The 19,612-nt window shown below is 39.4% G+C and overlaps 1 protein-coding gene across 2 annotated transcripts in view; it reads left to right on the plus strand.

Annotated features, from left to right (window-relative positions):
- The first annotated feature begins 312 nt into the window (after positions 1-312).
- The window catches only part of LETM1 (leucine zipper and EF-hand containing transmembrane protein 1), a 32,343-nt gene continuing 13,043 nt past the window's right edge, over positions 313-19,612 (plus strand). For both annotated transcript variants that reach the window (XM_075708959.1, XM_075708960.1), the window contains exons 1-8: positions 313-391; positions 4,893-4,950; positions 6,883-7,339; positions 12,160-12,303; positions 13,328-13,465; positions 17,083-17,286; positions 17,777-17,896; positions 18,530-18,661. In XM_075708959.1, the coding sequence (XP_075565074.1) occupies positions 313-391; positions 4,893-4,950; positions 6,883-7,339; positions 12,160-12,303; positions 13,328-13,465; positions 17,083-17,286; positions 17,777-17,896; positions 18,530-18,661 (1,332 nt within the window). The remainder of the gene's footprint in view (positions 392-4,892; positions 4,951-6,882; positions 7,340-12,159; positions 12,304-13,327; positions 13,466-17,082; positions 17,287-17,776; positions 17,897-18,529; positions 18,662-19,612) is intronic.

Raw genomic sequence — 19,612 nt, forward strand, 5'->3', positions numbered from 1 at the left:
CTGAGGGCGGACTGCATCTCCCAGCGCGCCCCGCGCGAGCCCCGCCTCACGCCGCACCACCTGGGACTACAGGTCCCGGCACGCTGCGCGCCCCACGCCCGCGGGCGGCTTACCCGGCGCCCCCGCGGACTACGCTTCCCGGCGTGCCCGGCGCCGCGGGGCGGAGCGAGGCAAAGGCGGCCGGCGGTCGCGGCTCGGCGCTCCTGGGCGTGTGGGGATCGCCGCGCCGGGCCCGGGCGGTGGGGCATGAGCAGGCCGGGAGCTCGCCGCCGCCGCCGCTAGCCCGACGCCCAGCCGCGCGCGAGCGCCAAGATGGCGTCCATGCTGCTACAGACCTGCGGCCGGCGGGCCTGCCGCCTGCCCCGAGCGCTGCGCCGCCAGCCCCGGCTGGGTGAGGCTCTCCGCGGGCCGGCGGCCCCGGCGGCGGGGGAGGGAAGCGCAGCCGGCCCACGGCACGGCGCGGCGCGGCACGGCACGGCCCGGCCCTGGGGTGCGGCGCGGCCGCGCTGCCGCCCGGCCCGCGAGGCCTGTGCCGCCGGCGGCGCTGAAGGCCTGGGGGGGCAGGAAGGGGGGGCGGGCGGAGGCGGCGACGACGTCTGGGGGCTCCCGGTGTGGGCGGAGAGGTCGGTGCGGGAGGGAAGGGCCGCAGCGGGGCCCAGGCTGAGTCCCCGCCGTTCCGTCCGCCTGAGCCGGGGCTGGGCGCGGCGCGGCCGGCCTGCCTGCCGCCCTCGGCCGGTCGCGCTGCTCCTGCGGCGGCTCGGCAGCGGGGCCCTCGGTGCCCGGCTGCTGTGGCCGGGGGCGGGCAGCTCGTTCCTTCGCATCTGCTTGCCTGCCGGGGCCGTTTGAGGGGACGCTTTCCCCTAACAGCAGTCAGGACCCGTGCATCTCTTAAATGCCAGCTGGCTGAGGAAGAAAAAACGCGTGGTTTTTATTGAGGTACAGGAGTAAGTTACTGCGTTTCAGTCCTGCCTACCTTGTTCCCAGTATAGCTTGGCTGTGAAGTTGTGTTGTCACTAGTTACATGCTTCTCCATACCCTTTAGGAAACTACATGAGGTTATTTTCTTAGTCAGGAAGGAAATGGGAATTTGCTTTTTTCCAAGTGGCTTTGAAAGCTTGGGAAAATAAAAAGGAAATGCAGTGCGTGGTACTGTTTCCATTAATAATCAAGATAATTTGGCAGTTTAAATATCTTTGGGCGGTGGAGTTTAATGACATGAAACAGCTGATAACTTGTGACGTGTGTGAGGCCTGTGGCTGCTTTTTACGTCCGTGAGTTGGAATGGCAGCAAGGAATGAGTGAAAGCTTAACAGGCAGCGGTTTGTCGCTGACATTGAGCCCTGACTTGTCACTGAAGTGCTGTCAGCGAGAACGGGGTATCTGCACATTCAGATTCTGGCGAACCTGATCAACCATATGGATGCTTGTTCATTTCGATAAACAAGCTTTCTTCTTTGTTACCAGTAATCAGTCAAGTTCGGTAGCTTGTTTTAGTTCGTGTTTTTTTAGCTACTGTTGTAAAGACATTTATTTAGGCTGAGCTTGCACAGTGACCTGAACAAAAAACTGGGGTATCTTAGCCATGCGGTTTATTTAAAGTTTATTTAAACCAAGGAAGAACCACATCCATGTACCTTCAAACTAAATGGAAGCTTTGATTCTTCTTGTGGCGTAGCATAAGAAGAAATGCTAATGATGGCTACATTTTTGCGTGTTTAAATCTCACCCCACATGAAAATTCTCTTTGCTCAAATACTCTGATAGAATCAAATAATTTGTGTGGTGTGATGCACTATGCTTATGATATAATCAATGTTTTTAATGGGAGTGTTAATCTTTTACTAACACATTATTCTGTGGTGGAAGTTTTTGTATAGTGTTTTGCTTTACTTAGATCATCTTCTTTGCTTTACGTGTAAGTAGTCCAAGATTAATTTAAAGCTAAGTGCTTCTAAGAATCCTAAGTGTTCTTCCCCTAAAGATCAAGCTGTTAAGTACTGCAAGCTTATACTACTGTAGGGACTTACTTCATGTTAGCCTTTTCTTTTTGAAAACTCTAAACATAGTAACAGTACACAGCTATTCTACATTTAAAAATTTGTTTTTGAAGTTTCATTAAATTTAAAATTAAAGTTTCTCAGGACTTCTTTTCTTGAGGAGTATGTTAACACATAGCTTTTCTGGCACTACTGCCTTTCTTACTTCCAAACCAAGTAATCCCAATGCAGGTTTCTTAAATGAACAGTGTTGAGCATGGTAAGCTATATTCACCTGTTCAGACACTTCTGGATATCTGTAGTATTCAAGAAGCAAGGACTATGGACTTTGCTCCTTTCTGAAGAAAGTAAATGTTTTTATTTCAGGGCTGGCTTGCTCTTGGATACATGGTTAGAACAGATGCTGCAAAACATAAAGAGCTTTTGTTGTCAGAATTGACAAAGTTGAAATTAACAGTTATCTGCAGAATCTTTTGGTGAAATGATGTTTCTGTGTGCCCATTCACACTCTGAATGGCTGTATGACAGGAAGTGTTTGAGTCAGCATGTTTTCTTATGGTAACCTTGGAATTTTGTTCTTTGTCCCCTTCCTTAGCATTAATGAGTCTGGTTGGAAAAAAAAAAAGATAAGCAAAGTGAAAGTGTCCTGCTGTTATGGAGTTTTAGCTAAGAAACTCCAAGCCAGTTTTGATCTCCAGATCATCCTTCTTTGTCCTAGGGGCACCTGTCCATAGCGAGTAATGTTCTCTACTAGTAGGACTCTTATTTTTGGCACATAGGCTTTGTGTGCTTCCTGGCACGCAGGTGAGAGAGACAGATTACTGTGCTATGACTTATCCCTCAAGACTTTGAGTACTTCTCTGTTTTGCTCACCTGTTCCTTAAAGTCAGGGACATGCTTCTGAGATGGCTCAACTCTTGGGTCAAGAAATTCAGCTATTGATTTTTCTGGAAATATTGGGGAGTATCAGAATGCCTTCACAGATTCTCAAGGCTTTGATTTTTGAGCCAGAAAGAGACAGTTTTTCCCTGCCTCTACTTGCAGTGGCAGTGAGTACCTGTTAAGAGTTTGATATACCTTGAAATGGGTAAATACTTTTCCTTTGACTTCATAATGCCATAGCTTTTGCTGTAATGACATCAAAGCCCACTTAGCCTGGGACATCCCTTGATTGAGATTTTTCTTTGATAAGTTAACTTACCTTTTTTGGGTTTTTTTTCCCCTTCCTCCCCCTTTCCATGCCTTCTGATTGCTCCACCTGATTTGGGAGGTATCTCTTTTCCTCTAATATTTAGGGTATTTTGGAGAAGGCTTTTGGTGATCAGCTTTGGGTGCTGTGTTTTCTCAATTAACTTCAGGTTCTGTCATAGGCTGTATCTTAGCTTACGTTATATCTTAGCTTTGATGGAAAAGTTGACCACTAGCCTCCAAAATGACCTTTATACCCTGCTTTCTCTTAGGATTGACCAGAAACAGTGGATTCCGGATGGATGAAACAAACTATGGCATGCCTACTCCAGCCTTTAATTTTTGATTTGGTTATAGTGAATTCTGAAAAGGTTGGCCAAAAGAGTAGAGGCATTTACAGTCTTGTTAATGTGCTCTTCATTTCTTCTGTCCAGGAGTCTTCTTGCACTTGGTATTAGCTCGCTTTTAGTTGTTGCAGCTAGGTATTGATACAAGATTTTTTAAAAATTTTTTTTAGGGAGATTGATTCTTTTCTAGTGGGCTCAGGGGTGATTTTCAGTGGCTGTAGATTGCATACAGCCACTAGGTAGCATTTTATGTAGCTGATAGTGCTTCCATGGTGCTAGATGGTTGGAATGCTTTCAAGCGTGGCCCTTTACTGAAGCATGTGAACTGAGTTAGATAATTTATCATTTGATATTCTCCTCAATTTATTGCCAGAATGGATGCTGCTTGTCTCTGTATGTGGAGAGAGGATGCCTGTATAGGTGTCAGTCCTCTTTGTGGCCTTTATTAGTTATTATTAGGACAGGTTCTGAGTTAAAGTTTGGAATAAAATTTGTTTTGGGGAACATGCCATTTGCTGGAAAGCTAACCTTTCATATTTCTTAGATCAGTCGCTTGCCCTTCAGGACAATTTCTGTCCTTTGCAGTGAGGTCGAGGGATAGAGCTATTTTCATACGGTGCTAATCAAATTGGACAGCAATATATTGAAATGGTGGTGTGGTTCTGCCTCTCTAGTGAAGTGTGTTTAGGTTCATACTTGCACTTTGTCCTGCTTAAAAAACAAACCCACAACGTTTTCATCCTAGACACTTGCCAGGTGCTCCATTTGGCTCATCTAATACTGTGTTGTCATAGAGCCATTAAAAAGTTACATTTGCTTTCAGTGAAGTTTTTCTGCAATATAGTTGCTTGTCTGAGGGGCTTGGAAACCTGTCATCAGGCAATTGAACAAGTGCAGCAGTGCCTCAAACGTCCACAGAGTTTGACTGTGTGCATGGACAGTTTGCTTGAATACTTACAGAGATGTCAGCTGCGTTACAGAATTGCTTCCCACCTGTTTCCTCTTTTTTTATCCTGTAAATTGGGATTGCAGATTGAGAGAAGTTAGAAGAACAAGGCATGTGCTTTGACTTGTGTTGGAATAGGATGAGGTATTTGGGCTTTAGTACTTCACATGGTTATTGTCAAAGCAAAAAAATTTTCAGTCTTGGCTGGTTGTGATCCAAAAGGTGAATGTGCTTACAAACAGTGCACCATAAGGAAGTCCAGTTGCTGTTAAGCAGCGTCTTTTTTGTGCTTTCAGTAGTAGCCATTCCTAAGTAAAGGTTGGTCTTTTAAATCACATATTGTGTACAATTCACTGTATGGATAAATGTCTTCCTGAATTTCAGAATTAATGCTAATTGTTGGTATTTTTCTAGGTAACTTGGGAGATCGGGCATGTCTTAGCTGTACATCCCTGAGGCTGGCAAACAAAATGTGAGTAAATATGAACTTTTTTTCCCTAAACTCAAAGCTGTACAAAACCGTCAGTTAGTACGCTATCATAGAATGTAGGTTTAAATCTTCTAGACAAAGTGTGAAAATACTAGCTTCAGCTTGTGTTATTGACAGATTAAAGGAAGTCTGAGTATTACTCTCTTCACCTGCTTGGTTGTGTGTGGGAGGAGGAAAGTGAGATCTTCCTTTTTTTGCCCACTTCCTCCTTTTTTGTTTCACTTACGATGTGAAAGCAATAGAATATTAATCTTGTTCTTGAGTGATTCCAGGTGACATCACGGGATATCATGGGCTTCTTGTGTACTTTCTCTGTGGAATTCCATAGAGTAAACATTCAGTCAAAGCTGGTTTGAAAAACATAGTTGACAGGAATGTAGATCATTTAAGTTGTCTCCTGATTAAACCAAAGTAGTTTACTGTATGTTACAGCCTTGGGTGAGGCTCTCCTAGAAGATAGTGTCCTCTTCTGAAAAGGAGTCCAGCTGCTGTGTGCTCTTATGGGACTCAAGGAGTTGGATGTTGGCAGAATTCATTCTCTGCCCCTGACTTGGCTCACAAGGCATGCTTGTGGATATGAATTTCCTAATGCCTTTCCTTGGAATGTTAAAATAGGTATTCTCTAGTTTATTTACAGTCTAACTGCTCAGGAAACAGTGACTATTCTTCAATTTCCTAAGTTTCCATTTTAGCATAAGGATGTGTCTCTAGACATAACCCTCTGATATGAAACAAAGTAATTCCTTTCTTTTTTAGTCATGTTAGTTCTGTATCACTTACTGTATAATTAGTTATGAGAGTTTTTTTTAATACATAAAGCATTTTAAATTCCCTGTTTGCTTTTTAGTAGATTGTTATATGGGGCCTCTTTCCGGGAAAAATAGAAACTTACAGTTTTAAGTGTGTTATATGAGCAGCAGAATATTGAGACAGAAATTCTTGTTATTCTTTTGAGAAGCTTTTTTTAACCAAAAGCTGCTGTTAATGTAATGTTGCTGCTTAAAATGAAACAAACTAGTGCCCGCACCCATATAACCCAGATCCAAAAGTAAAGGAGTCTAATGATACAAGCACTGAGTATAGCTTTGGATAGAAGTTCTATGTCTGACATCCTGCTAGTGAAAGTATGTTCAAAGAGGCACAGTTCTTGTGAATTTTTTTTCCCCTGCAGACTCAGAACCAGTTCTGCTGGCAGAGCTCCCTTCCTCTCTGCATGCAGAAGGTAGATATATACATAGGTGGAACTTGGTCTGTACAAAATTCTGAATAAGGTAGAAGAGTGCTGGTTCTGTGTGCCCCAGCTCAGTACCATGATGGAAATTTGTGCATAAAGTTTCTGCTGAAAAAGGAAAACTAGATGCATGGAGGTAGTAAAAGAGGAACTGTAATGAAATCAGGTTTCTCTGATACTAATTCTCTTCCTCTAACTTAGCACCTATCCCAAGCCTACAACTTGTATTTTTTTCTCTCATGCTTTGTATTTTTTTCTTTCATGCTTTGTATTTTTTTCTCTCATGCTTTGTTCAAACAGGAGAAGTAATAGAAGGGGCTCTGTGTTACTTGTGAATTTACAGATTTATTTTCAAGTGTAGCTTTCTAAATGGAAAGCACTTCTGGTTCCTACTTTTTATGTAATTGGAGTAAAATAAGCTACCTTTTCAAAGTTGTTTAATGGAAAATTCCCTGCAGGTTGTTCTTTGTCATAAAGTACAGCCAAGCATTCTTTTCAGATATAGTCATCCTGATCTTGAGAGTCACAGGTTTGGGGTTTTTTCTTAAATATGTGGTAGATAATTCCCAAATGATGCATTTTATAAACACATAAATTTACGTAACTATACAAATGCATTATATACAAATATATAAATAGCTTATGATCTATTACTAATTCTTGAATGCTTTTTTCTTCTGAAGGACTGTACACTTTAAATATTGCACTAGTGTCCCTCCTGTTTACGCATACTCCAATAAAGATCGCTACTGTTGTTGGACTAAAGGATCTGAACAAATATGCTTTACTTTTACGAGCTCTTCTGGCTCACGGACGCCACTAGCAGCCATGGGTGTTCTAGGTCCCCAGTATCTTCCAGTTAGATGGTGGCATTCTTCACGTCCCCTTCGAGATGACTCCATAGTTGAAAAGTCACTGAAGTCCTTAAAGGACAAAAACAAGAAGTTAGAAGAAGGAGGTCCTGTATATAGTCCAACAGAAGTGGAAGTTGTGAAAAAATCTATTGGACAGAGGATTGTGGATGAACTGAAGCACTATTACCATGGTTTTCGATTACTGTGGATTGACACAAAAATAGCTGCAAGGATGCTTTGGCGAATACTTCATGGAAACACTTTGTCTCGTCGAGAACGGAGACAGGTACTGAGTAAATACCAATTTCATTTGAGTATCCTTAGTGATTGCTCCATTTTATTTGAACTGAGTTGGTTCTTTCTGTTGTCTTCTGTTCCTAGAATTAAAATTGCTAGGTGTATTTCCCTCCTCCTCCCTATGTGGACACTAAAAATTTTGGATTTGACTCCAAAACATTTTAGTCTTGTTCCCCATTATTTATGATAAATTTGGTATTTTCTAGCTGGAACAGCAGAGGTTTCTTATGTTTTGTCATGTGGACCGCAGTTGTGGTTTGTTCTCAAGTTCCCATCCATGTGCCTCGTCTGTGTACATGGTCACTTTCTCTGCTTTTTCACTCCAGCTGGAAAAATAGAGGGAAAACACTTCTAGTAAAGGTTGGATTTGTGCCAGTTCTATCACAGGGTTTGGGTTTTTTTTTTTTTGTAAACAGAAGAAAAGCTGCAGGCTAAAATGCATGAAATGATAATCGGTTATTAGCACAATCTCAGTTATAAATACGTTTGTGAGATAATTTTAGTCCAAAGAAGATAATTTGAGGAAAGAGGGGTTTTTTTATACTTTTGTTTTTTCTTTATGGCATGTAGCTTACATTTATGAAACTGTAAAAATGCAGCTGATAATTTTAAAGAAAAGAGAAGAGGGGATGGAGATGAAATCTGCAGTGCAAAATGAGAGTGCTTTCAAGTTAGGATAAAATACATGCATTTCAATAGTAATTTCAGTTTGTGGATGAAGTAAATATGTGTATTCAACTAGAGTTAAAAGATACATTGATATTTAAAAACATTTGACGTGAGCTCATGTGTGGAAAGACTGCAAAATAATAAGCTGTTTTAAAACTGATGTAGTTTAAAAGAAAGAATGTATTGGTATTCAACTTCACCAGTTAACAACATATCAACCACGCTGATATAATAGTTCTTGCTTTACTGTTTTTGACGACAAGATGTTTAAGTTTATACAGATAAAATATTCAAGTCTGTCTTTCTGCCTTTAAAAAAAAAGGCATTTCAGCTGTTGCTGAAAAAAATGTGCTAGAAGAAATGTTGGAGGGTGAAAAGTGCATGTAATTTGGCAGCAGGAGTTAATAGTGCAGCTTGCAGTCATGGTCTGGTTCTCTGCAGTTTGTACACTGTACATAGGTTCACATCTCTGCCTTCAAAAATTTTGTTAAAATGATCAAAAATATGAATATTTGCTCATTTTTTTAATAATTTCCTGATAAAATTTGGTACATAGTTGAACATTTTCATGTCTAATTAAAAAACATCACATCTTAATGCAGTATGCAAAAATGCTTTTCCTATATTTGCAAGCTTAGACAAATAACAAAAATTGTTAAATGCACATGTAGCAGTTTTCATCTGTGATTATTTGGTCTCTTTCTACAACAGCACTGGTTGACGGTATGTGGTCTCAGCATCTTCATGCTGGTTGTTTTTGCCCTCTTCCTTATGCTGGTACAAGAGTATGTTTGGCAGCTGATCCAGCTGAAACGTTGCTCAGCAATAAATATAACAGCCTGTGCTGACATAAGAGAGGGGATTATGTAGTGCCAAGAAAGAGTAACTGAGGATAGGGGTGGAATGAGGACCGCAGGACTTCTTGAAGTAGCATTTCTGGCTTGTGCTGGCTTATTGAGAGCTTTGGAAAACTTGGAAAACCAACTGAGACAAATTAATTCATGGTTTAAAACAGAATCAGAAATCCTCCAGAGGGCAAGACTTGGAACCACTGGTTTTGCTGCCTGTTTCATGTTCTCTGAGCCATACTTCTGAGAAGTTATACAAACAACAGTAAAATATGGATATCATGGAAATATTTCTGCTGAAAGATCAGGACTGTATTCTAGAAGGCATGAACCTTTAGAAGTAATACATTATGTTTGGACATGCATGCGTTATTCTGTCAATAGATGGATTTATTCATTTCGTTTCATCATCTAGTGGTGATAGAGCTGTCTTTCTCATATTCATGTAGTGGTCTGGCATTTGGCCTTCCTGAATTTTTTTTTTTTTTTTTTTTTTTTTGCAGATGTGTGATTTCAGTACCAATTCCCTTATTTTAAAGACAATAGAAATTTATTGTGCAGGTATAAATTAGTGTTTATATCGATGTAGCCTGTCTCTTATCTAATGATGTGTGTGTGTCTGTATGCGCGCAGTCTGATGTAGATGATGTAGAGAAAATAGTTTTAAGAACTACAGTAATACTATTTTCTCAATCTAGGTTTTGTCTTTTCTTTATATGGAGGCAGAGAATGTCCTGTCTCTTGAATGGAGTAATGGTAGGCTATAGAACCTAGGGTCAGTGAAAAGCAAACCAGCCTACAGCTGAACAAAACCCTTTACATGTGCTTTTTTTAAACCTTATTTTGTTTCAACACAGTTCATTTTTCATCAATTCACCCTTAAATTGTAGTATACTGGCTTATTTAAAGAAGTCTTAAAACTTTGATGCCAGATTAGTTACAACTTTGCAAAAGTTGCTCCTGAACTTTTTTTAAAAAAAAAAGTGCATACTGCTTTAAATGTATTAAACTGCATGTGAACTGACAGTCCTAGAGTAATCTTATCTTCACGCAGACTGACAAATGAGTTATTTCTGCCTGCCCTTTCCTTCCTCTTTGGAGGCAATAATGGAAAGATATCCAAGTAATCTAACCACATTAACAAGCAATTGCAACATGGCTAATGCAAGGGAGCTATTGCTTATGTAAACCAAAAGTTGGTTCCAAAATTCTGCCTGCACAATTGCTGGTAGGGTTTGGATTTAACAGGATCACATATCTACACTTAGGAGAGAAGGCAGGAGGAAGTAAAACATGAGAAATATGGTACTGGCTGTTAAAAACTAGTGCTGTAGTGCTGCTCGCTACAGCAGGACGGTTCAGGACATGGAAGTGAGATGGCAAACACTATGGAGTTTGTGGCCAGTATATCGGCCTTACAAACTCTTCAGCCCTGCAGAGGAGGGAAAAGTGGAATACATGAACTGTAGCAGCAGATACAGAGTAGTCACAAGTTTTCCATGCTGTGCTGCCAAATAATGTGTGTGTAATCATGCACCATTGTATTAGGTTCCTGTGCAAAGTTGTTTTCCTCGAGTTAGCGGAGGGTGCAGTTTCATGATTTATGTAAGCTGATCCAGGACAGTGCTCTGTGAAAAAGGCCAGTCCTGCTCGGTGCTCAAATCAGGTTTTCCAACACCCCCTCCCTTTTGGTTTGTACTGATCCTTTTTCCCTTGTCTGTGTATGTATTTATGTGTTAGTTTTAGCTGGATCAATGGTGTACCTTCACACTGTGACTGCTGGTGTGCATTCATGACTCTTTATACCTTATCTCAGGTTAGCATTAGGTTAGCTTAATCCGGTTGTAAAACTGCTTCTTTAGATATGGATTTTGCCTTGTACAAATACTTGCATGCACTGTCTAAAAATAGATACTGGGTAGAAATAAGGGCTCTGTATTGCACTCTATAGAAATCTTTGAGGGTTTTTTATAGGGAAGATGTACTTGTTTTCTGAGTTAAAATTTTCTTCCAAACTTTCTTACATCTTTTTGAATGCTGGTAGTCATTTATCTTCTATTGTTGTAATGAATGAAAACATCTTTGAGCCTGTAAACAATGGACCAAAGCATCCCTTCTGGGAAACTGTATTTTTTTATATACTAACAAAAATGCCGAACTTTGGATCTGTGGAGTTTGTGCATTCCTCAAACTGTATTTAAGATTTTTGGCTGGTTTTGTGCCAAGAAAATGATGGTTAAGGTTTTACTGGTTCTGTGTTCTAGCAAAGAAGTCCTAGCAATATGCAATCTACTGGTTGTTGCTGCTGTTCCCCTGGATTGGCATGAGCTTTGGAGGGGGTGGAGGGGGAAGCATGCATTTACTTGTGTAATAGCATTTATGTTGCCAGTTTTTGCCAATCATAGCTGTGTTTATTAAATCATGATGTTGAATGACAGTGCTGTGGCAGTAGTGTACTGTAGCGTATGTCTGACCTTCAGTCTCTGATTTAGGAACTGACATTATTCCCAATAACCAGTTATTTGCTTTGTAAAATGAGGTAGAGTCAAGCAAGTTCTGTACTCCTCAATATAAACCAAGTTACTAAGCTTCCAACAAGTACTGAAAGATTTGATTGTAGACTGTACAGCCTAATATATGCATTTGTGGGTGTACAGAAATCAGAAGGACAATGTTTATTTTACGCAGTTCAAGATTCAGTAACTAATGCATCAGCCTGCTTCAGAGGATTACTGCTCTAGAAAAGCAGTGATTTAAAAAAAAAAAAATCTACCAAGCCAGGCTCATTACCCTGGATTTAAATGTACATTATAATTGTTATAAGGCAGAGGGGCTGGGATCTTTCATTTTATTCTTGATTACTTAGTCCATAGTAGCTCATGCATGTAAGAAGTGGTGGAGCACAAATAAAGATGAATAAAAGAAGTTAAGCAGCTTTAACAACAACAAATGACCACCTCCTGTTTTCAGGTGCTTTTAAGAGGTTTAAATGAGATACTTGTTCTATAATCCTATTGAGACACAGTGAGGCTTTTGAAATACTTTCTATAGAGTTGAAAACTGGTGGAACTCTAGCACTCCGTAGTATAATCTGTAGTATATAGCAACTTGAAGAAAAAGATACTGAAAACTGACTTTGTCACATCCTTTTTCTGTGTTTTAAATTTCCTTTGTAGCAAATGTATATATGTGTGTTGAAGTGATAATGTGGATGATCATATGAAGCATTTTTTAAATGTATGCATTTCACTTATTAATACATTTATTTTTTCTTTTTTTTTCCCCCTTCCAGTTTCTTCGAATATGTGCCGATCTTTTCCGCTTGGTCCCTTTCCTAGTTTTTCTTGTTGTCCCATTTATGGAATTTTTACTTCCAGTAGCTCTTAAGTTGTTCCCTAATATGCTTCCCTCTACATTTGAGACAAAGTCTAAAAAGGTAAGTAGGTCTGAATTTATAATCCAGTAATATGTTTTGAAAAAATTAGAACTTTCTTTGGTAAACAAAGAAATTAGAAAAATTCTAAAAATTAGGATTTTTCTTTGGTATCTGGGGAATGCTTTTGTATTTCTTTATGTTGTTTTGATGATCTTGCTCTTAACATCTAATAATGAAACGATGCTACCTTGATTTATGTTTTTATATATGCAGGTGCTTAGCTGTGAGGGCTGTAAGCTTCTCTTGTCTTTTTTGCTATCCTTATCTCCATTTTCTGTGACCCTTACAAAGCAGAAATGAAAGCTCTGAAACTCTCTTTTTCTAGTTTGTATTAAAATGGAGAGACTTTGTTTTAACATTTGTAGTCTTTGTTATTGATGCAAGGTTTTTTTGTGGGTATACTAAATATTTAAAAAGTGTCTGATGTATTGTTTTGTTTAAACTATTTCTTTTAGTTAAGTTTTCTGGGAATTGTTTAGAGCTTTGTAAAAACAAACCAAAAAGCCAAAAGTTTTCACTTTGAGCACAAAATACTTACATGAGGTTTGTACATAGTGAGCTCCCAGTCAGTTACAGATATAATCAATCATGATTGTATACTTGGATCTAAGTAACCATTAATTTCTGGTTCTGCGATAAATTCCTCTTTGTTTGGGTGAGATGTAGTGTAGGATTTCTGTGCTAGATACAAGAGTTGGGAATTACGCAAACCAAAGTTGGTTAGTTTCTATTTTTTTTTGTTACTAATTCATAGGGTGCATGTTAGTTTTAGCAGGTGAGGCCACTCATGCTGCACTTCACTCTGTTGGCATTGCATCTCATGCTTCATGGAGCTTTGAGCTGATCAACCTATTTTTTCAGTGTGATTTGGGGATCTTTGGTAAGAGTGAATGTTCTCTTGTGATGTGTATGTTACAGGGAAAGTTCAGAAGTACTCCACCTAATTTGTCTGAGGGCAGAAGAAGTGGTATTTAGTGTGCATATTTCTGGAAAGAACTTTTAAAACCAAATTTTTTTTTAACAGGAGGAAAGGTTGAAGAAAGAATTGAGAGTAAAGCTTGAATTGGCTAAATTCCTTCAAGACACAATTGAGGAGATGGCCTTAAAAAATAAAGCAGCCAAAGGAAATGTTACAAAAGATTTTTCAACGTTCTTTCAAAAGGTAAAAATTTTAAAAACCCCATTTTCTCTTCCTACCAAAAAAAATAGCTTGGTGTTTTGTTTGGTCTATGGTAATCATCAGATACCTTTATTTGGTTGGATTTGAAGGAGCAGGATGTAATAGTGGTTTTGTAGGATAGATTTCTTTTTTGCAAGTAACACTTGAGCGTGCTGAAGTTTTACTGTTCTTAGCTTTGGTATTCTAGCTGCTACTTTCACTGTTTTTGATTCTAGAAGCAGTATGTTTCTGCTTATTCTCTTCTCGTTCTCTTATTTTATTAATAAGTTAATTCTAACATCAAAAGGATTATGCGCTCAGTGGTTACGTAGTTTTTGACCTCTTTTTTTTTTTTTTGAACATTGGGTGTAAAAAGTGGGAGAAACAAGTTCTTTCCTAATAAACTGATTAAAACTTAGTGGGGGAACAGTAATGTTTTTTTGTCAAAATTAATTCTGCTTATAAAAACAGTTTTTAAATGCACAGATGCTATACTGCTGAAATCCTTTCTGGTATACCACACTAGAATGTGGTATAATCTGGGGTTTTTCCAGAATGTGAGTGCTGTGTTTGGTACAAAGTTTTTCCGTTCACAAGTAGTTGCTGACAGACTAAATGTCAGATACCTGCTTCCTATGTTGATGGCCTTTAGGTTTGACAGTGTTCCCTTTCACCAAGTTGTAGGTAAGGGTAAGGTATTCCCTGGAGACATGAAAAATGCCTTCTTAAATCTTCTCAGGATAGGATTTATCTCGGTCTGCTCGCACTTTTCATTTCTCTTAATTGTGGAGCTGTGGAGTACAAGGTCGAGACAACAACCATCACCAGGCGCTTTGTTGAAAGTAAGAGTGTAGTCCACTCCTTTGGGGAGAGTGTGTATTTGCACAGAAAAAGGCACATAAGCCTGGGGATTTCAGACCTGAATTTTACAAGTCCTGTCAGCTAGCTTGAGCTTTTTCTGCTTGTCAGTGCTGAGAATGAAGTTTTAAAGGGTGGGGTAATAAGATCCTGTTGATGGTGCCACGTAGGTTACCTCAGATAATGATATTGGCAAGTTTTGCTGGTTGGTATCTGCTTGCAAAGTCCATGTACTTTGAAGCTTCTATGCAATCGTCTGTTTCTGTCCTTTTTCAGCTGCAGAAAATTTTAAATGGTTAGTTATATCATTTAGTAGCTGAAGCATTGACACTGCGGACTCTGGGAGCGTGCCACTGCCATGCTTCATGTTTGGAACGTTTCATTTTCTTCTGAAAGCACTGCTACTGAGAATTTACATTTGGCAGTTAATTTCTGTGGAAATAAATGACGTATAACTCCACATTTGCTGGAGGAAGTCCCAAGTTACTCTGATGACTAAAAAGAAGTTTCAAGCCCTGCATTTATGTGTGGGTGTGCTTTTTACAGCTATCTATTTCTCATTTGTGGCATGGAGACAAACTTAATTGATCTCATCTCACTGTACTAGATAATAAATATCCGAGTAAGAAGCTGCTTAAATGTTTCCCACTTTTTTGCTGTTCTTTTATAGCTGCTTCTGCAGTGAAGTATTTGATGCTGCAAGAACCATTGATTACAGGCTTAACATGTTTGCTGCAGAATTCCAGAATTTATCTGTGTTATTTTGTAGCTAGTGATGTACTAGTTTTGGTTTGTACTCTCAAGAAATGTATGCTTGGCTCTGGCAAAATTCAGCTTTAAAAAAGAAAGAAAATACTTTCAGTGTTTTTAAAAAAGTTCCATTTTTTGCTTCTGTAGTGAAGGAGCTGGTGAAGCAGAACAACAAGGCCTTTGACCTTTCTTTCTCTGAGTTGGTTTCTCTGCTACATAAGTATCCTGGCAGTTAATGGACTCAAGACCATCTTGTCTTTTAAATTTTTATCTTTTCCTGTACTCACTAGGTGTTCAGTAAAAGATTTGAGTTGGCAAGTAAAACAGGTAGGCATAATAAATCAGGCTGTATAGGTAATGTTAGGTTTTCAGACTTGGTGTCACTTCAGCTTATGTTTTCTTTACAGGGCTTAAGTAAAGGTAGAGGGATTGGGAAAAGTGTTTTCTGGATATCTGTGTACTTATTGTTTTGACTGAAGGTGTTAAGTGACTAGGAGTACTTCATTGTTAAGTTCTGTAGATTTTGGATTCAGTAATATCACTGATAAGCACTTGATGGTATACTTAAGATAGAAAAATCAACATTTATACAGGTGGTAATATTTTACTATGACCTGATGAGACTAGGGAATGATTTTTTTTTTTCCCTCCTTCTTTGAACTGTTATTTCTGCTTCCAGTATTTGGATTTAATTACTGTGAAGTGCCGTTTGTAAAAGCTTAACTTTGCATTTGTACAAGCAGTTACGTAGAACCTTCCATCAAGAAGGATGCAGAGTCCTTTCCCAAATAGTGGTTTATACTTTGGAATAACTTCAAGTACAAGTGCATTTGCATTGAGGTACCATGGAGCAGCTAGGAACTGGAAGTAAGTTACAATACTGGAAGTATTGTAACAAATGTGGTTGTGGAGAGAATGTAGGTAGGTAAGTGTCCAAATCTGTGTTTCATAGGGACACCAACGTTGCAAAGTTTTTGCTGTTGGACGTACTTCTCACTTTATCTTCACAGGGTGATGCTTTTAATGTGCTTTTATGTTTAGTAAGTATGGTACCAGAAAGAATACTTGCCAGTGTGACTTCTGTAGTAACTATTTATTTGCTCAGATTTCTTTTTTTTTTTTTGAGGTATCTCATGTCAGTGCCAACTCAGACCTGCTCATTAGTATACAGGTGCATCTACATTTTTTGTTAGTGTCGTGGTTTAGCCCCAGCCAGCAACTCAGTACCACGCAGCCGCTCGCTCACTCCCCCTACCCCGATGGGATGGGGGAGAGAATCGGAGGAGTAAGAGTGAGAAACACTCCTGGGTTGAGATAAGAACAGTTTAATAATTGAAATAAAGTAAAATAGTAATGCTAATAGTAACAGTATAATAATGGTAATAATAATAATGATACACGAAGCAAGTGATGCACAATGCAATTGCTCACCACCCGCCGACCGATACCCAGACAGTTCCCGAGCAGCGATCGCTGCTCCCCGGCCAACCCCCCCCAGTTTCTATACTGAGCATGACGTCATATGGTATGGAATAGCCCTTTGGTCAGTTTGGATCAACTATTCTGGCTGTGCCCCCTCCCAGTTTCTTGTGCGCCTGGCAGAGCATGGGAAGCTGAAAAAGTCCTTGACTAGCATAAGCAGTACTCAGCAACAACTAAAAACATCAGCATGTTATCAACATTCTTCTCCTACTAAATCCAAAACACAGCACTATGCCTGCTGCTAGGAAGAAAATTAACTCTATCCCAGCCGAAACCAGGACAGTTAGTTTTATCTTAAGTATATTATGCAATTTTTTTGGAAACTATCAAAGCCATCAACTCTTTTGCCTTTTATAGTAAATAAGTTGGTTTTTTTAATTTCTTTCATGTCTTCCTTGTGTCCTATTTCCTATCCCAAAATTGATGCAAAGTACCTGACAAACCAAGAGAGTATTTTTATTGTTCAGTATAATGCCCCAAAATAACATTTGCTTTGAAAAGCTTTGTGTGTGTTTGTTTTTTTCTTACAGATCAGGGAAACTGGCGAAAGACCCAGTAATGAGGAGATCTTAAGGTTCTCTAAACTGTTTGAAGATGAGTTGACCCTGGACAATCTAACCAGGCCTCAGTTGGTGGCACTTTGTAAATTGTTGGAACTTCAGTCAATTGGGACAAATAACTTTCTCCGCTTCCAGCTGACTATGAGGTTGAGAAGCATAAAAGCAGATGACAAAGTAAGTCATTCTAAATAGGCACTGGTTAATAATTTTGACATGTAAGAGTAATGAGTGTGTGTGGATATATGTAGTTTGTCTAGGCATTTTCCTTTTTTGTCTTAATTGTCTTATCTTTGAGCTAATTTATAACGAAAAGACTTGAAGAACTTAAAATCAGAAGTGGCCTTATTTGTAAAGAAAAAGCTGACCTTTTGTTAGTCTACCATTAATTGCAATGAAAATAATTATGTTACAAGGAAAAGCATTTCTATGAAACTAGAATTTGTAAGGGAGCCTATAGAAATGTTAACTTAGAGATTGACATTACTACTATGGAGCTGTTAAGACTGCAGTATAATGTTCACCGTTTAAAAAGTGGAGGCTATTTTGTGTTATCACAGCAGCCTCTAGTGGCCGTTGTAAAAATACAGACTTCTGGGTGTGCATTGATGGTGATTCTTCAGTTTTGAGTTGTTACATGCTAAAGTTTATTTTACGCTTTGTGCAGCTGATTGCTGAAGAAGGGGTTGATAGCCTGACTGTTAAAGAATTGCAGGCAGCTTGTCGTGCCCGAGGTATGAGAGCTCTTGGTGTGACAGAGGAGCGTCTCAAGGAACAGCTTAAACAGGTATGTTTTTGCAAGACTGAATGCACAGACCTAACTTCAGTTGCTAGCTCTGATTTTTGTTATAATTCCGAGAAGTCATTTTGCTTCTATTCTCATTAAAGACTTGGCTAGAACAGTCTTTCTCCTTAATAAGCTTTTGTCATGTGTACTGTGCAAGTATGTAGTAGCAGTGGGTTTCTGGCTTTTGACTGGGCCTTGGTGTTTTGATGATGCAAATAGATATTTGGACTTAAACATATCCGAAATATGTTTGTGATTTTGGCAGTTTGTCTTGTTAATTATTTGTATTACTCTAAAGAACTTTTCTCCAAGTAGGTCAGTTCATTTTCTTTTAGTGTTGCCTGGTTTAGAGGAAGTTGCATGTGAAACAAGACACTTTTCCAAATATTCATTCAATGCTTCTTGAAATACTTCTTCAAACAAAATACTTCTTCATATTTTCAATGCAATTGCTGTAATTCTTAGCTGTTTATAGCCTGTAGTTCCTGTGCTAGGATATTGACTGATAAGTAGTGGTAGTTTTTGTAGTATTGGTAGTAACAGATTAGGGGTTTTTGTGTCTGCTTGACTTGATCTGTAAAAAAAGAAAAAAACTGAAAAGTTGAAGTTGTTCTTTATGTATTGCATTTATAGTGGTTAGATCTGCACCTGAACCAGGAAATCCCTACTTCGTTGCTTATTTTATCCAGAGCCATGTATCTTCCAGATACCCTTTCTCCAGCTGATCAACTCAAAACAACACTTCAGACACTACCAGAGAGTGTTGTAAGTATTGATGTACATAGTCTGTAACCAGCTTTCAGTATTATCACTGAAAATCTGTTCAGAGAAGTAGATGTTCTTCTTGGTTCCTTTCTTTTTCTTGAAAAGCTAAACCATGGATAGGTTTATTTGAGTGACCTTCAAACACAGAAGTTGGCTTATATGTGGAGGGGTGTCGTGGTTTAACCCGAGCCAGCAACTAACCACCACGCAGCTGCTCTCTCACTCCCCCTGCCCTGGTGGGATGGGGGAGAGAATTGGAGGAGTAGGAGTGAGAAACACTCCTGGGTTGAGATAAGAACAGTTTAATAATTGAAATAAAATAAAGTAAAATAGTAGTAGTAATAATAACAATATATCAATAATAGTAATAATAATATACAAAGCAAGTGATGCACAATGCAATTGCTCACCACCCGCCAACCGATACCCAGCCAGTTCCTGAGCAGCGATCACTGTCCCCTGGCCAACCCCCCCCAGTTTCTATACTGAGCATGATGCCATATGGTATGGAATAGCCCTTTGGGCAGTTTGGATCAACTATTCTAGCTGTGCCCCCTCCCAGTTTCTTGTGCACCTGGCAGAGCATGGGAAGCTGAAAAGTCCTTGACTAGCATGAGCGGTACTTAGCAACAACTAAAACATCAGTGTGTTATCAGCATTCTTCTCCTACTAAATCCAAAACACAGCACTATGCCAGCTACTAGGAAGAAAATTAACTCTATCCCAGCCAAAACCAGGACAAGGGATCTGAGAATGAGGGAAATAAAAGGCATTTCATTGCATGACGGTAGATAGTAATAGCATAAGATGATTTAGAATATACTTTTTACTTATATAAAAACCAGTCTGTGCTCTGGGCAATATAAAGACATTAATGCATTAAAATGTTGATGTTGTGTAGAGAGAGAAATTATCTGAGTAGATTATTGGTAGTCTTGAGAGAAAGAGAAT

Source organism: Pelecanus crispus, chromosome 4 (genome assembly GCF_030463565.1).
Source record: "Pelecanus crispus isolate bPelCri1 chromosome 4, bPelCri1.pri, whole genome shotgun sequence".
Taxonomy (NCBI): Eukaryota; Metazoa; Chordata; class Aves; order Pelecaniformes; family Pelecanidae; genus Pelecanus; species Pelecanus crispus.